The sequence below is a fragment of the Panulirus ornatus genome, chromosome 28 (genome assembly GCF_036320965.1).
Source record: "Panulirus ornatus isolate Po-2019 chromosome 28, ASM3632096v1, whole genome shotgun sequence".
In the NCBI taxonomy this organism is placed as follows: domain Eukaryota; kingdom Metazoa; phylum Arthropoda; class Malacostraca; order Decapoda; family Palinuridae; genus Panulirus; species Panulirus ornatus.
In genome coordinates this window covers 6,080,639-6,107,213 of record NC_092251.1, presented here as the reverse complement: position 1 = coordinate 6,107,213, position 26,575 = coordinate 6,080,639, and the positions used below count along the sequence as shown (strand labels likewise).

The 26,575-nt window shown below is 38.5% G+C and overlaps 1 protein-coding gene across 1 annotated transcript in view; it reads right to left on the bottom strand.

The window, feature by feature from the left end:
- Positions 1-22,542, bottom strand: part of LOC139757793 (protein O-glucosyltransferase 2-like) — a 28,896-nt gene extending 6,354 nt beyond the window's left edge. The window contains exons 1-8 of the mRNA XM_071678608.1: positions 22,307-22,542; positions 19,525-19,644; positions 17,829-17,917; positions 12,025-12,236; positions 9,661-9,801; positions 6,383-6,489; positions 4,619-4,856; positions 1,960-2,139 (exon numbers count right to left, since the gene is read on the bottom strand). Coding sequence (XP_071534709.1) covers positions 1,960-2,139; positions 4,619-4,856; positions 6,383-6,489; positions 9,661-9,801; positions 12,025-12,236; positions 17,829-17,917; positions 19,525-19,644; positions 22,307-22,500 — 1,281 coding nt within the window. The 5' untranslated portion in view covers positions 22,501-22,542. The remainder of the gene's footprint in view (positions 1-1,959; positions 2,140-4,618; positions 4,857-6,382; positions 6,490-9,660; positions 9,802-12,024; positions 12,237-17,828; positions 17,918-19,524; positions 19,645-22,306) is intronic.
- Positions 22,543-26,575: the final 4,033 nt, after the last annotated feature.

Genomic DNA, 26,575 nt, shown 5'->3' with positions numbered 1-26,575 from the left:
GCTATGCTTGGTATGTTTGACAATGTATGACAAAGTAGAATTCAGATTGGTACATGATTCTGAATATCAATTTGCATTCTTCTTTGTAAGTGTATATTGTTTTAGTGCAGATGTATATCTTTCCCTTTTTAGAAATTTAAATACACAGGAAACAGCAATGCCACCCCCTTCAGCAAGGTAGTTCTATGAAAAGACAAAAAAGGCCACATTCATTCACACTCAGTATCTAGCTGTCATGTGCAATGCACCAAAACCACAGCTCCCTATCCACATACAGGGCCCACAGACCTTTCCATGGTGTTATTAACCTAGACGTTTCATATGCCCTGGTTTAGTCCACTAACAGCTTGTCGACCATGGTGTACCACATTGTTCCAATTCACTCTATTCCTTGCACGCCTCTCATCCTCCTGTATGTTCATGCCCAAATCACTCAAAATCTTTTTCACTCCATCCTTCCGCCTCCAATTTGGTCTCCCATTTCACCTTCTTCCCTCCATCTCTTTGTCAATCTTTCCTCACTCATTCTCTCCATATGTCCAAACCATTTCAACACACCCTCTTCTGCTCTCTCAACCACACTCTTTTCATTTCCACACATCTCTCTTACCCTTTCATTACTTACTTGATCAAACCATCTCACACCACATACTGACCTCAAACATTTCATTTCCAACGCATCCACCCTCCTCCATACAACCCTATCTATAGCCTATGCCTCACAAGCAAATAACATTGTTGGAACTACTATTTCTTCAAACCTACCCATTTTTGCTCCCTGAGATAACGTTCTCTCCTTCCACACATTCTTCATTGCCCCCAGAACCTTCACCCATTCCCTACCCTGTAACTCACTTCCGTTTCCATGGGTCCATTGGCTGCTAAGTCAACTTCCAGATATCTAAAACACTTCACTTCCTCCAATTTCTCTCCATTCAAACTTACATCCCAATCAACTTGTTCCTCAACCCTACTGAACCTAATAACCTTGATCTTATTCACATTTACTCTCAACTTTCTCTTTTCACACACAATTCCAAACTCAGTCACCCACTTCTGCAGTTTCTCACTCAAATCAGCCACTGGAGCTTTATCATCAGCGAACAACTGACTCACTTCCCAGGCCCTCTCACCCTCAATGACACTTTATTCTTCTCCATAAGCTGAAGAAGATATTTCTCACATTCACAGTTACCTCTTGCAGCTGGAGCCCTTACCATTCCATCTATCTTTCTAGCAAGGATTTTTTGGCTTGGTTAAGTACATTAATTCCACTTTATTGATAAAAAACTGGATGGTCTGTCCATTATAATGAATTTCAAGGACATCAATATGGGATACTTGGTTATTTTCCCATGTTTACACGACATAGTTTTGCATCATCTAGCAAGAAATAAGTATTGGTTCGTCTCTTGAACACTGTAGGAGTGCTCTGAAGATGATTTTTTTTTCACAAGTCAATGCAAGGTAAATATTCCTTCTGCGACCACTTCACCTGCATTATTTAAGTCAAAACATGCACTCTTGAAAGCCAGTTCAGGTTGTGCATGCATCATCATCCCAGGCAATTTTTTCTTCCTATTCCCTTGATATATACAAAGGTTTTTATGGAAAAAAATTAGCAAGTGTTCATAAGTATGTATATCTACGTGAATGTATGAAGTTTGCATGAATTATAATCAAATATCTTAGGGTAATTCCACAAAATCTTGTGACTTCTAATTTAAAGATCGTCTCCCAAGGTGGAGGCTTTACTGTAATGATACCCAAAATTTCATGAGTGTAAAGTCTTTCAAGTTCTTGAAAAGAAAATTACAGTTCCATAAAGACAAAACCATAGATATATGTAAGGCACAACTTTCAGGCAAGAAAATTCCACTAATTGGTGGGATAGTTTTGAAAATAAAACTATCATAAATATTTTGATACCTGAAGAATAAGACTTAATTCAGTTCTTACCTTTTCAATCAAGTCAGAGAGGTCCCTTTTAAAAGGAATGTAGTGAACATATGGCTCCAGATCAGGGTAAAAAAACTCATAGTAAGGAGAATCTTGCTTTAACACAACACTACTCCCACCCAGCAAATATGGGAATCGATAGGCTGCCACTGTCCCATCAATGTTGATCTGGTATTTGTACTGTGGAAACATGGTTCAAGTAAAATCTCTTGTAAACTGTTTGGAGAGAGAGTGACAGACAGACAAAAAGTGCCCACCTACATACCTAGCTAGAGTCACTAGCCCTGAATGCTAGAGACCTAAATAATGCCAGATTTTGATCTTTCTAGATTTCTGAGTATATGAAAAATCATTAAAATATCTTAATTCCTGTGCACTGTTTAATCTGCATTATAAGGCACACATGACAGCATAATTTTCTTGTACTATCTGTTTCATACTAAGTCCAAACACAATGTTGCAACACCTGCAACCTAAATCTCTTTCCTTCATACTTGTTCACTATTCCTATAAGAGAGGTGGTGTCCAGAGCAGATGACTGAGCCTTAAAAGGAAAAATGATCATTTTGCTGTTTCCTTTGTTCCTTCTTTTGGAAATTAATAAAGGAGGGGGGCATTTCAAGCCTCCCACTCCTACTGCTCTTTGTTCCTTTCAACAATATGCATGAGATACATGGGCAGTATTCTTTCTACCCAATCCCCAGTCACATACACCAGAATGCTATAAGCTCTCTCCTTCTATGCCCTTGTCTTCTGCATTTTTTTCCATTTTTCAATTTCATATGAAGTAAAACAATAAATCAGCTAGTAACAGTGGTGACGGAAATGCAGATGTTGCTCAACGTCGTGTCACTCACTTCATATGTGCTCTCCCTAATGCCAGTAGTGACAGGAAAACAATATCTTGGTGTGGGATATTTGCATGTTGGCTGAGCATTTAAAAGACAATTTAATAACCTATTTGTGAAGATATGTTACTTTATAGAAAACTGGCACTTGCAACTACAAGGTGATAAACTTTGGTGCTAAATCTAACATCAATACTTTTATCAAAATATCTAAATCTGCAAAAATAAAAGCAAAAGTACTACATTATAGGATTCTAAGAAGAAACAGCATGAGGATAGCATATTAATTTCTGTTCAGCAATACTGATAACAAAGTAATCTTTTATAACTATCCTCACATAATTTTGAAGCTCATTAACAATTATATTTTGCAGTACATGATAAAAAGTAAATCTCTAAGGATGTTAAATGAATATCTACAATCATCATCCACTATGACAGCGTGACTTAAATGTGACATAACTAATGATACCAATGTAATCTTACCCTGTTCAATATCATGCTATTAAACTCCATGTTCATGATGTTCCACTTCATTCACACATCCAATTCATGTCTCAGTGTGCTAAGGCACTAAGATACCAACTTAATTCAATATGTCAAACAAGACTAATGTAAAACATTCATACATCATAACGAATCACACCACTCTATATGGTAAAAATTAATACTTGTCATCTTCATCAGAAATATCTGTAGTCCTGCATAATATGCTCATAGTATTTATCCATCCCTCACAATCTACATCCCTTAATACCTTCAACCATACCCTGCTCACCAATGAATAGCCTACCATATTAGATATATGGTTATATACCATTAAAAGAGGCTTCTGTCCATGTCTACTTTATGACCTGCTGTATCTAATATCATTCTAACATTTATTCTTCTAAGGTTAGCACTCCTTACAAGCTGTTTGCACATTTTACCATTAAATAACTAACAATCATCAGAGTCCTTAATACACCTCAATTCTTCTCTACTTCATAAATCCACTCTCAACCTCAGCTTTTCTATCTATCTAGCGATATCTCTGATGACTGCTCCATTCTGGGACTCCTTCAAGGGGGTGGCCACAGCAATAGTCTCTCCATAACCAGTGAACTCACCCTTAACAAGCCACTGGCAGAGGGCAAGTCTAGCACAATGTCTGCAGAGGCTCGTAACTAATGTTCCCACCTACCACTTCTACCTAATTCTCTGGCTTAATGTTCCTACCTACTACTAACTAACATTTCTAAGTAATGTTCTTACCTAAATGTCCCTACTTACTACTTCTATCTATTACTGGCCCAACCAAAAGGTAGGGCTGGCACATAGTGCTCACAAGAAAGTCTAAAGTTACATAGAATGAGCTGTGAGTTAAGTGTTGTCAAGTGTTATGTGAGACAAGATTTTGTATGTTTGTGGACAGAATGCAGTAGCCCACATGTGGGTGAGGCAGAAAGAAAAGACAGCTACCTGGGTCAAAGGAGTGTAACTTGACAACCAATGAAGAGCTGGCTCACTATGCAGCTGTCACTAACCCTCCCAATAACCAGGCAGGTGGTACTGGTTATATACCTCCCTGGTCACTGGCTTTTCTATTACCATATATTCAGCTCATCACACCCATACCTTTAAATTCATGAACAATATATGATTCTTCTCAATTCAAGCATATCTAAATCTGCAATCAATACCAACTGAACCATGGCAAGATGATTCCCAATGCCTCTTTTGTTATGCAATTATATTCCGGAACACTGACTTCAGACTAAATGTATTTTAAAAAGCAGTATGTTTCTTATATGATGAACTTCATTACTTACATCGAAGAACTTAAAAAATGAGATGTGCTTTTCTTTGGGTCCATACTTCTCTTCCTCATCCTTAAAGAAGAAAAAGTGAGTGAGTGAGGCATTCATTAGATGCTTATTTTCCCTTGCTAAAGTGATGAGGTCAAGCCTTTCCCTACGTGAATCACGACCTCTCCAAAAAGCATTAGCCTTCTTCCGACTCCATGGTATATCATTGTTGGACTGTACAGACAGTAAATCTAGAGTCACTCTGAAAAAGAGATAAAAGATAATTATGTTTTTTTTTTTTTTTATACTTTGTCGCTGTCTCCCGCGTTTGCGAGGTAGCACAAGGAAACAGACGAAAGAAATTATAAGTATCCAATGCAAAAACAGAGAAAGCATAGAAATCTAGTGCCTAATGGGATGTATCAGACAGTGCCTTAAAATATGTTAAACAAAATCCTAGATACGGGTAAAATGAACTGTGCTTAGAAGCAGCAATGTGATTTGTATTATACTTTGTATTGTATTTGATCACCGTCTTCCACGTCAGCGAGGTAGCACCACCAAACAGGAAGAAAGACCCATCCACTCATATATACACATATATACATATATGCACATACACACACATATACATACATATAAATATCAACATATACATGGAGAAGTGTGTGAAAGGAGAAAGTTGAGAGTAAATGTGAATAAGAGCAAGGTTATTAGGTTCAGTAGGGTTGAGGATCAAGTTAATTGGGATGTAAGTTTGAATAGAGAAATACAGGAGGGAGTGAAATGTTTTAGATACCTGTTAGTGGAATTAGCAGCAAATGGAACCATGGAAGCGGAAGTGAGTCACAGGGTGGGAGAGAGGGGCAAAGGTTCTGGGAGCAATGAAAAATGTGTGGAAGGAGAGAACGTTAACTCGGAGAGCAAAAATGGGTATGTTTGAAGGAATAGTAGTTCCAACAACATCATAGGTTGTTTGGCATGGGCCATGGATAGGGCTGTATGGAGAAGGGTGGATGTGTTGGAAATGAAATGTTTGAGGACAATGGGTGGTGTTAGGTGGTTTGATCAAGTAATTGATGAAATGGTAAGAAGATATGTGAGGAAATAAAAAGTGTGGTTGAGAAAGCAGAAGAGGGTGTGTTGAAATGTTTTGGACATATGGAGAGAATGGGTGAGGAAAGATTGAAAAAGAGGATACATGTGTCAGAGGTGGAGGGAACAAGGGAAAGTGGGAGACCAAATTGGAAGTGGAAGGATGGAGTGGAAAAGATTTTGAGCGATTGGGGCCTGAACATATGGGAGGGTGAGAGGCGTGCAAGGAAGAGTGAATTGAAACGATGTGGTATACTGGGGTTGATGTGCTGTCAATGGACTGAACCAGGGCATGTGAAACGTCTGGGGTAAACCATGGAAAGGTCCATGGGGCCTGGATGCAGATAGGGAGCTGTGGTTTCAGTGCTTTACACATGACAGCTAGAGACTGCATACCTCTCATACTCCTGAGTGTTTTGGCTCTAATGACCCACAGCCTCCTTCACTCTATCCTTCCAATTCCTCCTCTGTCTTCCCCCTGCAACAGTTCTGCCATTCTGGCAAAATTTTGTCATAGGCAGGGAGATAATGCACCTTGCTCCCTCATTTTTCATTCTCCCCATGTGGCCAAACCATTCTCCTTTTAACATGAATCATACTGTAGTGTATACCAAGATTTCAAATTCATGGAAATGAATTCAATTTTGTTGTTACATCTGACTATTAGGTTAGGCAAAGAATGACTGACTGTACCTGCCCATCATCTCTAACGTGGCCTCAGTGATGTCATAAGTGGGCATGACAATATCTGCAGTGTCTTCAGATCCACACCATGAGAAGATAGGCAGCAATGGCTTCACCTGTTAATCAAGAATATTCAAGCTGTTACTGAGATATAAAGGAAACTGAATCTAATAATATATAAACATATATATATATAGAGTGAATTGGATCGATGTGGTATACCGGGGTTGACGTGCTGTCAGTGGATTGAATCAGGGCATGTGAAGCGTCTGGGGTAAACCATGGAAAGCTGTGTAGGTATGTATATTTGCGTGTGTGGACGTATGTATATACATGTGTATGGGGGTGGGTTGGGCCATTTCTTTCGTCTGTTTCCTTGCACTACCTCGCAAACGCGGGAGACAGCAAAAAAAAAAAAAAAAAAAAAAATATATATATATATATATATATATATATATATATATATATATATATATATATATATATATATATACAATGTTGTATGGTTGCGAGGCGTGGGCTATGGATAGAGTTGTGCGCAGGAGGATGGATGTGCTGGAAATGAGATGTTTGAGGACAATGTGTGGTGTGAGGTGGTTTGATCGAATGAGTAACGTAAGGGTAAGAGAGATGTGTGGAAATAAAAAGAGCGTGGTTGAGAGAGCAGAAGAGGGTGTTTTGAAGTGGTTTGGGCACATGGAGAGGATGAGTGAGGAAAGATTGACCAAGAGGATATATGTGTCGGAGGTGGAGGGAACAAGGAGAAGAGGGAGACTAAATTGGAGGTGGAAAGATGGAGTGAAGAAGATTTTGTGTGATCGGGGCCTGAACATGCAGGAGGGTGAAAGGAGGGCAAGGAACAGAGTGAATTGGAGCGATGTGGTATACCGGGGCTGACATGCTGTCAGTGGATTGAATCAAGGCATGTGAAGCGTCTGGGGTAAACCATGGAAAGCTGTGTAGGTATGTATATTTGTGTGTGTGGACGTATGTATATACATGTGTATGGGAGGGGGTTGGGCCATTTCTTTCGTCTGTTTCCTTGCGCTACCTCGCAAACGCGGGAGACAGCGACAAAGTATAAAAAAAAAAAAAAAATATATATATATATATATATATATATATATATGAGTGGATGGGCCATTCTTCGTCTGTCTCCTGGTGCTACCTCGCTGACGAGGGAAAAAGCGATCAAGTATAATAAATACATAAATAAATACATATATATGTATATGGTCTTTATGAAAGCATTTCTAACTTTAATACCAGTACATGTACCCTGGGACTTTACAAGCACCTAATACATATATACAGTCAGCGCTTGACTATTTGCACGAATAAAGACTAATAATGTTTGTGAATACCTGAAGTCTGCAAAATTAAAGCTGATGTATAAAAGTAGAAGGGTTTAGGACCAAAGCTGCTAAAATATACCAACAACACTCCAAAAACATATAAATTCCCCATGTACCTGTACTAAGGGCTAAGAATGCATAGATAAAAGGAAAATCAGAGGATGAGTGAAATAAAAAGTACTTACTAAGTGAGCATGTTTCATCTAAATACTATGAAGGATAAAGTCCTATGGGTCTGATGGAGAAGTGAAAACTTCAGGCATTAGAAAACTGGGTGTTAAGAGAGTTAACAATGACTTGAGAGGATGGTGTTGAAGATAGTGCGGACTCATGAAGTACCAGTAAGATGGATGGGAGAGTTAAGGTGGGTTTGTGAATACCACATCACTCCATTACGCTCTATCCCTTGTACACCTCACATCCTCCCACATATTCAGGCCCCTAACCTACAAAGCATATTTCACTACATCCTTCCACCTCCTTTATTCACCCTTTCCCTTATTCCCACCAATTCTGACATGTATGTCCTCTTGGTCATTCTTTCCTCACTCATCCTTTCTATATTTCCAAGCAAAAAATTTTAGGACAACAGCCTTCACCCTCCTATAACTCCAAATGGTTAACACTCCCATTCAACATCACTCAAACCATGCTAAGTAACACAAATGACATTCCCTTTTCCATACTGCACTTTAAACAACACATAGGGCATAAATAAAACTAAACACTCAAAAACACTTTCAAAGACCATTTTAGATAAGGAAAAGAATGCCTCATTACTCTCTACAAACAATTCATCTGCTCTACTTTAAACTACACCTCACCAGCCTGGTCGCCCAACCTTCCAAAAGCAAATTAATAAAGCTGCTGATAACAATGGACAGGGCAATCAAATCAATCACTGGTTACCTAGCACAACAACAACAATACAAAATACCTCCAATGCAATTTCACTTCACTATGCTTGGCACACAGATATTTGCAACGATATTATACCCTTCCCAACCTTACCCCTTGAAAACCAACCATCAACTCCTAAGTAAGAATATAATCCCTAACTCTGATTCACACTTCAACAACCTATGCTTACAGATACCCCCTCCACCAGCATAAAGAACACTGACAAAACATATACAAACAGGGCCTTAGCCTCCTCTTCCTACATATGACTGTCTTCAATCTCCATCTACTGCCACATTCACTAACTGAGGGCTAAAACACTCCATTACCTCCAGGCCCTTCCCATTTAAATCAAATCCATCCTGTCCAACTTTCCTGCTGCACTTTCTTACCTTACTTTTGTTCACAATCAATCTCAACCCTCTCCCTTTAAACAGAGTCATAAGCTCTACTAGCTGACAGGTTTGGGAATGGGGATTGGTTCACAAAATTAAATTCTAGAAAAGGAAAATGTCTGTATGCACTTGATCCACCCTTAGTAAATAAGAATGGAGAGAGATGGATATTCTGGGGGGAAAAAAAGCATATCTATATAACTTGTATTATTACTTTTAACTTAAATCATTAATCTATATATCAGAAGCTCGTCTCTCCAGAAGCCCCTTCAAAGGGATGGCCATGGTAAGAGACTCTCCACTTATCCACTCTTACATGCCACCCTCGTATACACAATTCCACACATTTTTCCCATGTTTCTATCCCTAAAGTAATGATGTACATTAATCTATATTTGCAAAACATGTGAACAATATTGTACATGAACTGTTACTGAAATGAGTATGTTCTGGCAAAGCTACTAGTGCCCTCATTCAGGGAAAAGAAATTCACTACTACTAGTGGTACATCAATATCCTTCCATCAAATCAGGCACTGCTTAAAGCCTCTTCGCCTTTCTACAGTTTGATCCTCATCATTGGGCAAAGCAAAGGGTGTTACATTTTGTAATTTTGTATATCTATGGGCTAAACATACCTTTGGATCAACAAGTGGCCAGTCACCAAGATTAATAATAAATTCAATATCTGGGAGGACCATCTTCCGTAACATAGACTGAAGGATATTGTCCATGAATATATTGAAGCCAACATGCTGACCAAAACAACTGCGGTACAACTGAAAAGATAAAATCATTTGTAAGTTCGTCAAGACATCTCAAATGATCTATTATCATTATTATTATACTTGACTGCCATTTCCTGCATCAGTGAGGTAGTGCCAAGAAACAGACAAAGAATGGCCCATCCACTCATATACTTTCTTTCTTTCTTTCATACTATTCGCCATTTCCCGAGTTAGTGAGGTAGCGTTAAGAACAGAGGACTGGGCCTTTGAGGGAATATCCTCATCTGGCCCCCTTTGTTCCTTCTTTTGGAAAATTAAAAAAAAATAAAAAAAAATATATATATATATATATATACATAAACGCCAATACACGCACATATACATATCAACATATACACATACAAACACAGACATATACATACACATGTACATATTCGTACTTGCTTGCCTTCATCCATTCCTGGTGCTATCCTATCCTGCCCCACAGGAAACAGCATCGCTACCCCCTGCAGCAGTGAGGTAGTGCCAGGAAAACAGACAAAAAAAGGTCACATTCATTCGCACTCAGTCTCTGGCAGTCATGTGTAATAACCAAAACCCTATCCACATCTAGGGCCCACAAACCTTTGCATAGTTAGCCCAGATGTTTCACATGCCCTAGTTCAGTCCACTGATCGCATGTCAACCCCAGTATACCACACTGTTCCAATTCACTCTGTTCCTTTCATGCCTCTCACCCTTCTGTATGTTCAACCCCTGGTCGCTCAAAATCTTTTTCACTCCATCCCTTCACCTCCAATTTGGTCTCCTGCTTCTCCTTGTTTCCTCCACCTCTGACACATATATCCTCTTTGTCAATCTTTCCTCACTCATTCTCTCCATATGTCCAAACCATTTCAACACACCTTCTGCTCTCTCAACTACACTTTTTATTTCCACACGTCTCTCTTACCCTTTCATTACTTACTCGATCAAACTGCCTCACACCACATATTGTCCTCATTTAATTTCCAACACATCTACCCTCCCTTGCAACCTTATAGTACTGTTGGAATTACTATTCCTTCAAACATACCCATTTTTGCTCTCCAAGATAACGTTTTCTCCTTCCACACATTCTTCATCACTCCCAGAACCTTTGCCCCCTCCCCCATACATGTCTAAAATCAGCATTTTCAATTCACTATGGAACGATCATGCACAGACTTCTCAGACTTTCACTATATCGTACGCTTAGTAAACAATGAGAATTTAAAAAACTCTTGAAGCAGTTATAAAAAAGTTTTCATACCTAATTTTCCTTCAGAATAGGGAAGCAACAATACTACACACAGTAATATCAACAATTAAAGAAACGCACGATACATAGTGAGCACTCTGCAGTAATGCTTCTTCAAGCAAATCTCATTGTAAGTACTCATAGCTACGTAAATAAAGTATTCACAATCAATACCAAAAGTTTATACCTCGTGTCAAGGGACAATACAAGTCAACTTTATGAGTCATCTAAGCCCTGAGCTATTCAGGAGAATAAGATTAAAAAGTTGCTTCCCTTTGTTACTGTAAGATGCCTCTGTTACACTAACCCTAGCCTTAAAACACCAGAAGTTGAAGGCTTATTAGTCTTCTCACCGGTTATGTTTCAATGTACTGATATCTGCCATTTCTGATGTCTCAATATCTGTAAAGTTCTGCCGATGGTTTTGGTACTTTATACAGTGACATTCCATTTTTCTGACTCAGGTGACTAGAAAACCTAGAACAATGGCATCATTAAATATCTCCCCAGATGATAAAACCCCACAACAAGAGCACCAATTCAATTTTTCCCCTTCAATTATTTGAGAAGTTATCTATACAGAGAATGCTAAATTTAACTACATTCATATTACTAATAAATAATCAATGAATTCATACTTCCTATGAATGCCAGTGTTCCTTACCTCTCCCTCGACCTGTTTTAACAAAATACCAATTAGAATATGTTCTATACTCTTCCCCAATCCACTTTTGTCAATCTACTTTAGCCTATATGCCTGGTCCTAGATGGCTAAACCACATGGTATTACGTCTCATAAGAATTTTACTCCACAGGGAAGCATTACCAGACTCTGCCTGCATGTGCAACAACAGCAGTTGTTACATGCATGGGTATGGAGGACGGAAGTGCAAGTGCAAGGGTACAATCTGAATAAATGATACCAAAAAGAAAGAAAAAAAAGGCATAATTACCAAGCATAATAATAACAACTAAAACACAAATGAAAAGCTAACTTTGTTGTCTTTGACCACATAGTTGCAAAAACTTCGTGATCCTGCTTGGTTAAATCGCTTTGTAGCCTCTTTGAGAACTAGTTCAAAGTCCACTTCATGGAAATTCCTTAAGTCATGATCTATTTGTGAGTAGGATGCTGGACAGCCTGCTAGCTCTTGCCAGCTAGTTATGTCTCCCACTGGACAATAACAATCTTCTGCATAGATAGGGCCTGTAGAGTGAAGTGTAGTACTTAATAAACATATAAAAGGAAGTCACACTTAATACCATAAAAAGCATTCAAAGTTTCATATTCCATACATATATGTATCAAATGTGAATCAAAACAGCTACAAGTATGTAAAAAGTAATAAAATCAAGCATGTTCAATGACTGAAATGAAAGCATTAAGTGTTCCATCATTCTTCACCTGCCTCTTAAAAGTACTTGTGTGCTACAGTTTTCTTTAGGAATATTTTCATAAATGCAGGGGCAACCATTCTAAGGTCATCAATCATATCATCTTACTTTACATATATATATATATATATATATATATATATATTATCCCTGGGGATAGGGGAGAAAGAATACTTCCCACGTATTCCCTGCAAGTTGTAGCAGGCGACTAAAAGGGGAGGGAGCGGAGGGCTGGAAATCCTCCCCTCTTGTTTTCTCAATTTTCCAAAAGAAGGAACAGAGAAAGGGGCCAGGTGAGGATATTTCCTCAAAGGCCCAGTCCTCTGTTCTTAACGCTACCTCGCTAACGCGGGAAATGGCGAATAGTACGAAAGAATACTTCCCACGTATTCCCTGCGTGTCGTAGAAGGCGACTAAAAGGGAAGGGAGCGGGGGGCTGGAAATCCTCCCCTCTCGTTTTTTTTTTTGTTTAATTTTTCAAAAGAAGGAACAGACAAGAGGGCCAGGTGAGGATATTCCCTCAAATGCCCAGTCCTCTGTTCTTAACGCTACCTCGCTATCGCGGGAAATGGCGAATAGTATGAAAAAAAAAATATATATATATATATATATATATATATATATATATATATATATATATATATATATATATACATATATTTTTTCATACTATTCGCCATTTACCGCGATAGCGAGGTAGCGTCAAGAACAGAGGACTGGGCCTCTGAGGCAATATCCTCACTTGGCCCCCTTCTCTGTTCCTTCTTTTGGAAAAAAAAAAAAAAAAAATATATATATATATATATATATATATATATATATATATATAGATAGATAGATATAGATACATACATATATATACACACACACACACATATATATATATATATATATATATATATATATATATATATATATATATATATATATATATATATATATATATATATGTACAGTGTCTGTAAAAAGCCTTGTCAGCTCCCTCACATTTTTTCAAAGAAAATGTCACATACATTTTAGTACTTTGTCATATCTCATTTGGTCTTGATTACCATCTGCAGACATCTGGGCATGGAACTGGTAAGATTCCTGAAATATTCAAAGTCTATGTTTTGCATCCATAGGGCCTTGATCTGAATGAGGCAAGGCACTGATGACATGTTGTAGGAAGCAGCAGCCTGATTGTATTTGTGAGTGACCAGTGCACTAATTAATCTCACCTGCACACACATTTGCTTGCTTTCAGTAGTATTTAGGCTTTCTCCTCCTTTGAAAGGTAAGAGCTAACCTTCTTGAAGCACAGGTGGAAGAAATACAGTGCCTCGGGGAAAAATTTTCAAAGTGAAGTAACAACCAGGAAGCATAAAGAACATCCTTATTTAGAGATAGCCTGAGGTGGGTTGCTGGTGCTCACATTGTTAGAAATGCAAATTTCAGCAATCAGCTGTATGATGATTTCACTCTAAGAATGGCAGATGCTTGTACCCAAAATAAAACTTACCCTTGTATCACCTTTGAAAATATAGGGGGTGAACAATGCTTTTCTGCAAATACTGTATATGTATACAAAATGAAGTCACAATTAATTGAGTAAACAAATAATACGGAACTAATAGGTTTCTGTTATATGTTAATGGTGTTCCAACAGTGTGCTACACGCACTCCTAAATAGGATTTGGATAGTTGTGGCTAGCAATCGGTGTAAAATCTTGGGCAAGTTTCCTCTCCCCAAATGCCTCTGTTTACCTTGCAGTTAGTAGGCACCAGGTGGTAAGATGATCGGTGGATTACTATCTGGGGTAAGAAGTTGGGTTTTAAAATGAGCTGGTGCTGAGTACAGCTCTTTGCCAGAAAAAATGCATGAGAGGGCACAACTGCTCCATACCTTGTCCTTCCCTAGTTGATTCAGTACGTGAAAAAGAAAAGAAAAGAAATAAGAAAAAAAATAATATATGCTTATATCAAAATAAGATACATGAAAAGGACAGGTGAGGATATTTCCTCAAAGGTTCAAGCTGTGGTGTCTGAAGGTGCATGGCTGCAACCAGTATAAAATGAAGGGAGAGGAAGGTACTACATTTGATGAGAGGAACTCGAATCTTGTGGCTCTGAACAAAATGAGACTGAAGGGTAAAGGGGATGAAAGATTTGGTAATGTTTTGAAGGAAGAGTCGAGCGTTAGTGCAGGAAAAGAATGAATGAAGGGGTGGCTCTCCTGGTGAGGAATGCACTGCAGGACTGTGTTAAATAGCACAAGGAAACAAGTTCAAGATTAATGTAGGTTAAAAGGAAAGCAGACTCTGAGTTATGGATGATTCTTAGTGTCTATACCCTAGAAAATGAAAGGAGCAAAGAGGAAAGAAATGCATTAGGGAGGAGATGAGTGAATTCTTTGGCAGTTTTGATGCACAGTACCACGTTTTGGTGCTTAGAAATCTGAATGCAAGGGTGGCGGATGTGACAACTGACAGGGGACTGACATCCCTGGTGTGTGCTGAAAGAGGAATGGTGACCAGGAATGCATGGTTCAAGAAAAGGTGCTTTTATAATCATACATAGGTAAATGGGTTTGGCAACAATGTAAGTTAATGGTTTATATGTTAGCTAACTAACATAGGTGCAAAGGACAAAATGTTGGATGTGAAAATGCTCAGGGGAGTGGCAAGTGGAATGTCTGATCACTTTTTGTGTAGGTGAGTGTGAAAGACAGTGGCGAGTTCACGAAAAAAGCAAAAGCAAATGGCATAAATTTGAGACGGAGTGTAGTAGGGCACAGGATGAGAGTAAATGAAAAAGGGCATGAAGGAGGAGTAGGATTTTGTAGAGGCAGCACATAAGTGTGCAGTGGAGTGTGAAAATCTGGAATGAAAATGCTGACATGTGAGAGAGACAAGTGCACAGCAGAAAAGGTACAAAAAGTAAGGTGCAAAATCCGGAAAAAGTGAAAGCTGTGCAAGAAAACATGTAGGAAAATACTAAGAATGTATAAAATTGCAATAAAGTTTCTTATGGCAGGTTATGGTGCTGCTGATTGGTTAGCCGGGCTGTTCAATGTTTGCAATATAACAGGATATGATGCCTGGGGCTGGCAAAGTGCTCATATGGTGCCTGTTTTTTTTTTTTTTTTTTTACCAAGAGGGACAAAATTGAATATCTGAATTACAGAGGTGTAAGTCACTTTGCTGTCCCATACATCTGTCCTGTAAGATGTATGGGAAACAATGAATGAGTGTCTGATGTTTTGCAAAAAGCATATGTATGGGGATGAGTGTGTGCAGATCAGCTGCTTTCCTTTGAACAAAAAAAAAAATATTTGGAGAAAGAAAATCACTGGATGAATCTGGAGAAAGCATGTGGCAGGGCTGACATGCTATGCATTATGGAAGGTGCAACAGATATATGGAGTGAATGGAAAACTACTAAATGTAAAGTAGAATCTTCAAAGGGTATTAAGCATGTACGGTACTGGAAATGGAGGAAGAGTGGTCCCTGATGAAGTTTGTTCTAACACTACATTAGCAACAACAAAGATGAGGCAGAGCTTTACACAACTGGAAAACTGACTTGCTCTCAACAGAGTGTTTACTTCCCCAGAGAAATCCAATGTTGACCTTTAAGCCCCCGACAGACATGAAGCTCACTTGCATCCTCCTAAAACCCTGAATGGCCAATCACTCTCACTTAACAAAACTCCAACCATATTGGTATGGTATATAATACCAAAATTGTTCACTCTACACAACAACTCCAGCCATACCAGTATGACATATGACACATTATTCACTCTCAACATCACAAACATCAACACAACTCCAACCATACCAATGTGGCATATGAAACCCACTGTTCACTTGCTACACCAAAAGCATCAAAACAAAGGCCATAAACTAAATAACCTGAGAACATTTACTAACACTAACTTTAGACAACTTAAGGAACCCCTTAGTATCCTCTATAAACAATTCATCCACTCCACCAGGGAAAGAGGATACTTATAATGTGAAAGGAAAGGGAAGACAGAGTGAGGTGGAAAGGCAGAATGAAGGAGAATGTGGGTGAGAAGAGTGTAGTTTAAGCATGAAAGATTGTTTGGAGTTGTGTGACAGTAGGGATAAATGAAGACCACATATGAGCCACCGTTACATAATGTGTTTAATGGATATATATCAATACAGATTTCATATCATAATATTTAGCATCATAAAATGTAATAACAGCAAGAAGCATGAAGATGCACAGATCAGTCTCCTGAGACAGTGTTAAGAAGAAATCATTATCATACAATCATTCTCTAGACTAGGTATTGATATGATATGTGCATATATTCTTCCAGTGTAAAAAAAAAATCGGGATGAATAGTAGAAGATACATGGGTATATGCATAGGTTACTGAAACTATACACAAAGCTCTTATGTGACCAAATAAATGAACAATTCATCAAGTGTTCTGTTTAACCCCTAAAGGACCTTAGTTGTGCTTGTACAAATTACTCTATGAGGAACCCAAGCTGTACTTCTGTTGGTTACTTTTCCCAGCCCTCAAACAAATTTGAAGTTGTGCTTTACTAGTATGAAGAGGGGCCTTATGTCACAAGAAACAGTAATTAGTACAGAGAAAAATCCTACAGAGATAACTATCCATACAGCACCATGTTTTACACTATGTAGTTCTTGTGCAGGCTGCCTTTTCTTGAAGTCATTTGAACTAGGTGTGTTTTAAAACTTTGCAGAGATACCTTTACATGACATACAACTACAATTAGCACAAGGAAAGAACCCCAGTGTCTCAGTTACCCATACAATACAATGGAGGAGGGTATAACCCTGGCATATGCATCACATCAATTTGAGGCTAATTAGCAACAGTCTTTGGGGCACTAGTGGTAATGATTTGGTGGATATTGAAATGTTTGCACAAGTAAAGCTCATTGCTTATCAGTATCTACTGGTGATGGCAGAGAAGTGATGAATTTACATGAGTTAGTAAAAGTCAAGGAAAAATGTGATCAGCCAAGTTCATATGGCATTCCAAGTCAAATGTCTATAAAGCAACAAATACATACACCAGATTTTTTTCTTTTTTACTTTCTTAATGTTTGCTGTTAACTGATAAATATTTTTTTTTTTAGTTTTTTGATAAATCCAAGCCCTGGGACTCGCCTAAATTTATAGGTCTCAGTCTTTTAGGGGTTAAATGAATCTTATATCAAGATAGCAGTCCACGCAGACAAGCATATGAATCCTTAACCATGCACAAGTTTATCAATGATATGACTAAATTTCTGATTAAAGTTCTTGTCTTCAGTCACTTTATATTAGACTATATGTATGTTGTATATTTTCATATTTCTTAAAGAAACTCTTACATGAAAAATTCAAATAATAAATCTCTCCAATAACTTACCTGAGATCTTATAAGGAGATTCTGCAACAGGCTGATGATTGTATAAAACATGAATATTTGTGTTTCTGCATGTTTGGTATGTGCGATACCTGAAAAGATAATTTAAGTAAAGACATGAACAACATTAATTTCATACAAAGATTTTTGTGTGCCTGAAGTGATAAACCATAAAGACCTGTGCCTCAGCCCTCTGCATGAAAAGCAACAGAGATGACATATCATACAATAGTAATTCTAAATTACTGGGCTTAATTGTAATCATCTTAACAACTTCCTACTCAGAAACTTTATATACAGGCCAACCTAAATTAGTTCAATTACTAATCATATAACCCAAGGGCCCCACAGATATAGCAAATTTCTTTGGAGTGAGAAGTTCCTTAATGATATTGCATTCCTCTTTGTCCATTGACAGTGATACATCCTTGCAGAAATTGACTTATCACATCACAATAAACCACATGCAGTTGGAGTCCAGTGACTTCCCACCCTGAACTGAATGTATCAGTCACATCACACATTGACTAGCTGATCAGCATTTCCTCGGCTGATTCTTAGAATGTGTAAGTGCAAAGTCACAATGGCACATTCTGAGGTAAAATTTCCAATGACTCCAATTATAAATAACTCCATGTATCTGTTATATATCAATACTCTCCAGGAGGGTAATCAATATACAGGGAGGCTTTATTCATATAATTACAAAATCATGACATCTGTTTCTAACCAACAACTAGGTCAGCTTGTTACACCCATTCTTATTCATTGAGGCTAAAGGACTATGTTTTATATAACACATTCCATCATAAGAGAAACTTACAAACTGCAGTAAAAAATCTAGCCCTGGTGCTTAATGAATAATGAAGCACTGATGAAAGGAGAGGCTTGAACTCTAATGAGGTATGCTCAGCCAATAAGGCCTGAAATCTGATGAGGTTTGAAGTACTTGCATGATTTACGACTGAAAAATCTGAGGCATATATTGTGCTTGCAAAGCTGTGGATGCCAAATAAGTAGGCACTCTTACTTAATACAATCTTGAAGAATATACTCTGACATCTTGGAAATATCAAATCATGAACATTTCAAAGCTGCTTCCTAAAGTTGGGGATACTGTATCGTACAGCTGCTGCAAATTCTTTTCTTCTGAGTAGCTGTTCATCCACTGGGGTCTCATTCACTCCTTTATGGAATACTGTCTGCATATTTGGGGTTACTCTTCTTCCATCTATCCTTTAGCTTGCTATCAGTTTCCTTAAACCTGCTCTTCCTATCAGTCATTGATGCTGATGTCCCCCTGCTGACTGACTAGTAACATTTCAACCACTGCTCTTGTGAGCTGTCTGCATGTGTCCTAGTTCCTATGACCTAGATCCACGGTATGTAATTACCTATTTGTACTGTACGGGGAGGCTAGCCATTTCAAGATTGGCTGTTATGATACAGTTCCTTGCACACCAAAGTAAAGGAATTCTTTTCCACAGGTCTTCCTGTAAACTTTCCACTTTTGAGCATCAAACACACCTGTGGAGCTCATCCACAATACTACCAGTTCTGAGACAGTGGACATCAGACCTAGCCTAATCCAACCTACTGCAACAAATAGGCTTATGTTAGATTTCAGACCTGTACCTGCTAAGGGGTCACCAGACATTCCAGAATCTATGTACAGATGCTAACAGCCACTTTGCCTTACCTGACAATATATGATCCATCGTAACGATCAAGTACTTGTGTCCAGACTCGGCAGTAAGCTCCCTGGGTTGTCTCTCCTTCCACTTGTACTTTAAAAGAATTACCAACAGATTTCTGGATTCTGTTAAAAAACAAGAGTCAAAAACTAGAATGCTTTACTTATGATGTGCTCTACTGATAAATACAATGCCTTCTTACACTATCAGATGCTAAAGGGTAAAAAAATGTGACAAATGCATTGCTTTGTGAAGAAAATTAAGACTAACACTGCAATAATTGTTATGATATAGTAAATGTACATCAGGGGAGTAGTTCAAAAAACAAAAGCAGCTTGAGTATTTGATTTCTCATATTTCTACATGCATATCATTAATTTCATAATTTTTTTCTAATATACTGATAGCCAAACTTTTTAGTACATGCAGTTTAAGGGTTAAAGAGCTTAAATAAAGTGATATTATATGTTTCAAAGGAATGCTTCTGGGGATCAGTATCACAAAACAAAAACTTTTCAATTTTATTATCGTGTTCTACATCAGATAATTTGTCTTGATTAACAACAAAGATGTGAACTACAATGTGCTACACACTTAATTTAAGCTCTGTGAGTGTTGCCATTCAATAAACATTTTCCTCAACCTACAAAATAATTCTAAGTTCTTGTTTGCTGTAGCAACCTATCCAACCTAAATGAAGTAAGAATGGTTTATTCAATTAATTTCAAACCAAACATTATTCAATAAAGCACTATTCAAACTAAGTTAAATTTGGCTATGACATCTCTATTACTTCCAATATATCCAACCTCATAGTGGTAAAAATCCAGTTCAGCTCTGTATTGCTATTAGCTTTAGATACTGAATAATCTATTTTTCAATGGTAGTACATTGTTTAGAAGACAGAATTGGAGTTGAGGAGCACTGCATTTTAGTAAAAAAAAATTTTCAATCAGGTGATGATGGTGAGGGTTATGAAGATATGGGAAAATGTGGGGGTTAACGACTGCAAAAGTAGGTGAAACTCTTGAAAGCACCCAATAGAACCGACAGAAACTTCACCTACTTTCCCCACGCAGCCAGGAAAAATACAAAAATTTATGAAATGGCTGCTTGAGTGGAGGTTGGCTAGTGATGTGAACATTTACCTGGAGTTATTATTGTTTACATTTAAGGGCTCCTGGTGCAATGTTCAATAAGGGGCGTGTCTGGTACAAATACTGAAAATTCTGATAATTCTTGGTGGCTAGGGAAAGGTTAAGTGAAATTTTCATAGGTATTAGTGATTTTTTCTACCTAGTGTTTCACCTAGTTTTAAGTTAATTACACACATTTTTCATAACCAGCATACCTATCACCACTATCAACTTATCCAATATCACAGAACAATCGCAGGAGTTACCTTACCAACTGGTTGGTCAAACAGTATTTTGACATCTGTGTTTATTTCCACTTCATCGCTAGATTCATAAATCTTTACTACATATGAATATTTGCAAAAATCAATTACTAAGTATATATAGTCAGATAAATAAGAAAATCAAGTTTTAATTGCACAAGTCCATCAGGGTCATGGGAAAGCTAATTCTCCTCCCCTGTTGCCAACATGCAGAGACAATTGTCTGCTAAAAAGGGTGAAAAAACCTCATCACTAGAATGAGAAAGTAGTTTGTATCTCTACCCTAATGTGGATAAAAAATTTCCCCACTCTTGCAACTAATTTTCCTTTATTTCTGAATGTCAAATGTCACATGCTTACATGCACTATATGTGTAAGTTATTTAGCTACATTTGAGGCTGCAAACAATACATCTTCCTCATTCTAAGAAATTACCAACATATAGCCATAACACATTCTTGGCAATGATCCAGCAAACACCATCAATGGAAGCCAGGCCACTGTACGTAAATTCTTCGTCATAAATGTCCTCTACTTATCAATACATCTTGTTATAATGCAAACTATGATAATATCAGTTCCCGAGATTCTTCAAGCAATGTAATCTTGGAATGTATTCTATTTTCATTAACATATATTAATGTAGATAGAAGTGTTTAGGGTATTAAAATAGCAAAAGTAGTCTTTACAAGTGGTGGGGCGGAGAGTGGATACTGCATAACTTCAGAGCTCAAGCATCTGCAATATTCAGACCTGACCACAGACACTTCAAACATTCAGTCAATAGCTCCTTAAGGTGAGGTAAAGTTTCATATGATTATGCTCTAAATCACACTCCATCGCCACTTTCTCTAAAAGCCACTGTATTCAAAGCCAATACCCCAATATCCATCATCATTCCCTCTCCACTTTGTAGTGTTCAGGGTTGAGGTCGTAAACAAATTCATTTCAAGCATCAAAGTAAATGTCCTGTCGAGGAATCATTAAAAAAAAATCAAGTTATGGGGAAACTAAAAGAAATTAAATTATCACTACCTATTTATCAACAATACAGAAGGACGTAGATAAAAAATAATGATAACATAGTGTTTAAGCATAAAAGAGTCTAAAGAAATACCGAAGACCCATGACTTGACTCAGGATCAACAGTTTGTCTCCGTCATTTGAAGTTGTGAACCTCAAGACGTCATCTACCATGGCACACCTGCCGGACACCAGGTGAAGTACAACCTCAAGTAAGTACTTACATTTCCTTCAAACACAGAGCAATTTTGAGAGAGAATAATCTTAAGAAAAAATAAATCATGATTTTTCTATTTCCAATTTAAAGAAGATGGTATTTTCAAGCTACGGGATAGGATGCGAATCGCACCCTCTGAGATACCTACCTGTTGCCCTTCGTGTCATACAACTCTATGAAGAAGTATCGAACTGGGTAAACAACTTTATCTGGCTGCAGACCCGGACCGTACACTTTAGTCCTCTTTACATCAACTTTGAACTTCTTTCCCCTACCAACACAACAATAAACACAAAAGATATATATAAGAACTAGCCACGCCTTCAACATATTGGTAAACATAAGGAAGTGTGAGGTAGGTCACCGGAGTTAAGCCGGTGCCAATCTCCAGCGAACTACTTTGCCTACCCACATTAAGAAATGGACGATCAAAATTATGAACGAATATATACATTTTGTATAAAGCACTCTTTACTCCATGAAGAAATGATATTAATTTTGAGTAATCTACGACAAGATGTAAAGGGGGAAATTTTTCTTATAAATTACAAAGTGCAATAAGTCTTAAAAGATGGGAAAGCTAGAATGTGTATGGCTACACTCACTTTCTGCTGTAGATCCAGAAAAAGAATGGAAACATGTAAAACTGGTCAGGTATCTGAAAACTGAACGAAGCAATGAAAGTTCCTTAGTGTATAATAAGGGAAGCAAAAGTAATTGCTAAAACTGCAGAATAGGTCTGAGCGTTATGGGGGTCGAAATATTCTACCCAATTCTTAGCAGTTAATTTGTACAAAAATAGTTTATGTATGTTTTCAACTAAACGCAGCTCTAGGATGATTTAACCTAGGTTAAATTCTTAGGTTCTTTCAAGTTAGGTCCTTAAGTTTCCACGCCATGTCCTTGCGTTATATCCTTAACCCGGTTACATCTAAGGTTCGGTTTTGAGGTCCTAGGTTACATTTTGAGTTGTTTTAGGTCAAGTCCTTGGGTTTGGTGCGTGTTATGTTAGATTCCTTAAAGTTCTGTCCTTAGGTCATGTTCAAGCTTAGGTCCTCGGGTCAAATATTAAGTTAGGTAATTAGGCTAACAGATGTCCTTACGATAAAATGCAGAACAAACTGTGCTGTAAAGAAAACTATACTTAATTATTGTTGCCACTCGAATAATTTAAACTAAAACAACTTAGTCACAGGAGCAAGATGAATTGGGAATATAATTACAGGAACACAAGACCTTTTTTTTTCTAAGAATGAAACATGCAAGCAAAGCAAGATATGTCCTAGAACAATTGTAGATCATCTAATTACTGTAACAAGATGACAAACTATAGTTCAAAACCATCAGAAAAACTGCACACACACATATACATTTATTATATCTTTATACTATGTCGCTGTCTCCCACGTTAGCGAAAGGAAACACGAAACCCACCTACATACACTACACATGTATATACATAAACGCCCACACACGCACATATACATATCTATAGATTTTAACGGATACATACATATACATACACCGACATATACATATATACACATGCACATATTCATACATGCTGCCTTCATCCATTCCCGCCACACATGAAATGACAACCCCCTCCCCCTGCGTGCGTGCGATGTAGTGCTAGGAAAGGACAACAAAGGCCACATTCAGACTGTAGCTGTCATGTGTAATGCACTGAAACCACAGCTCCCTTTCCACATCCAGGCCCCACAAAACTTTCCATGGTTTACCCTAGACGCTTCACATGCCCTGGTTCAATCCATTGACAGCACGTCGACCCCGGTATACCACATCGTTCCAATTCACTCTATTCCTTGCACTCCTTTCACCCTCCTGCATGTTCATGCTCCAATCGCTCAAAATCTTTTTCACTCCATTCTTCCACCTCCAATTTGGTCTCCTAATTCTCGTTCCCTCCACCTGTGACACATGTATCCTCTGTTCTGTCAATCATTCCTCTCATTCTCTCCATGTGACCAAACTACTTCAATACACCCTCTTCTGCTCTCTCAACACATCTCTCTTACCCTTTCATTACATTCTCAATCAAACCTCACACCACATATTGTCCTCAAACATCTCATTTCCAACACATCCACCCTCCTCCGCACAAACCTATCTATCGCCCATGCCTCACAACCATATGACATTGTTGGAACCACTATTCCTTTCAAACATACCCATTTTTGCTTTCCGAGATAACTTTCTCGCCTTCCACACATTCTTCAACGCTCCTAGAACCTTCGCCCCCTCCCCTACACTGTGACTCACTTCCGCTTGACGAACATCAGGAAAAAAAAAAATGTATATACATAGTAAAAATACGGTTATAACAATACACATGGACAAAAACTCATCATACAATTACTGCGTACAGGAATTAGCTAGAATAAGATATCACAAAGAAATTATAGATCATACAATTACAGTTAAAAGAATTTTACATAATCAAGATCAGTCCAACTTATCTACTTGACTATTCGGCCTAGTTAATTCGAAACAACGGTTCATAAGCTGACAAACTCTCAATTCCCATAGAAACTTAATAAGGTAGAATCTACAAGATGTCTTATGCATGCTCCGCAAGCAAGAAATGAAGGACAATATTCCTTGCAAGAGGCGCTCTTGTATTGAAGAGGGAAGGTGTCAGAGCAAGCAAAGGTAGGGTCGGACAGAATTGTTCAAACTCTAGGTGTAGGAATTTGTAATACACAGTGTATATGGGCCTTTATTCGCAACACCTAAAGGTGTTATGGTTTTTCGATGGGTGAATATAGTTTGACGTTTACGGCCTGATAGTGCTGGTCACACAATTTCGCTACCTGGTTTGGTTACTAGCCGTTTGCTGTCAAAAACTATCACTGGCAGTGCTCGCTGCCTGGATTGGTCGCCAACAGTGTTTGCTGCCTGAGCTAATTTCTCGCAATATTCACTGCATAGATTGGTTGAAGTATTCCCTTATTGGCTACAAATTTGCAACACTCACTGCCTGGAGTGCTCTGGGAGTGTTCGTCAGCTCTTCACTGGCGCTGTTAGCTGAGTGTTCAATGTCTAGGTTAGTATCTGACCAATGGTAATGTTCGTTACATGGACTGGTCGTCGGCTTTGTTCGCTGCCTAAATGGCCGCAGACTAAGTTCGTAGCCAGGGCAAGTCACCGACATTGACGCTTGGTTGGTTACTTTCCGTGATCGCTGGTTGTTTTTGTTCTTAGCCAAGTTCGCTAGTTGGACTGTTTCATGTCTAGATCACTCACTGATAGTTTTTGCTGCCTGGCTGATCGTTAGCAGTGTTCACTGCCTGGACTAGTCGCTGACCACAACTGTTGCCTAGTTGGTCATGACTGTTGCCTAGATTGGATCCTGATTGTATTTGCTACATAAACCGACCATAGGCCTTGTATGAACTAGCCACTGGCAGTATTTGATTCCTACATGGGCATGTTCGCTACCTGAAATAGTCACTAGCCGTGTTCAGTGGCTGCTGGAATAGTTAACTACCATGTTCATTGCATGGATTAGTCCTTGAACGTGTTTGCTGCCGGGACTGATCGCTAGCAATGTTCGTTGCTTGGCCAGTCGCTGATCGTGTTCTACCCGAATGTTAAATTCCTTGCAGAAACTGGTACTTGGAAGCAATTTTTGCCTTAATCAATAGCCGGCAGTTTTCATTGTCTGAACTAATTACTAGCTGTGTATGCTGCCCGGCTTGGATTGCCAATAAAAATCGCTGCCTGGACTAGTCGCCATCCGTGTTCGCTGCTTGTCTGGCCATTATGTTCGCTGCAATGGACTTAAATCACTAGCGTAATGGCTGCACGAATTAGTCACTGGCCGTTTGCTGTTAAGAATAATAGCTTGGTGTTCGCTGCTTAGACGGTCAATTGTGTTCACCAACTGAATGGTTTAGTAGCCTAATTTCTTGCCTGAAGTGGCCACTGGCCATAACCCTAGCAAGAACTGGTAGTTAGCAGTCCCCACTGACTAAATCAGTCGCCGAATGTTCACTGGTCGATGTCAATGGTGATTGACCTGAGTAGCCGCGGCCTGTGTTCACCGCCTTGAATGACTGAGGACTATATTAACCGAGTAGCTACTGGCGGTATTCCATACATTAACTGTTAGCTCCCTGAAGTTCGTTGGTTGTGTTTGTTGTCTGCCAGGCAATGCTTGAACAAGCTGCTGATAGGATTCGCTCCCTGGAGTGTTGCTGGTAGTATTCAAAGCCGGAATTAGTTACTAGTTGTTTTCCTTACCTGAACTATTCACAATTTTCACTGCTAGTACTACTCGCCGGAAGTGGTCGCTCTCTGGACTGGACGCTGGCAGTACTTGCTCCCTGGACTGGTCGCTGCTTGGACAGATTGCTTGCAGTAATCGCTGCCAGGATTGGTCGTTAAAAATGCT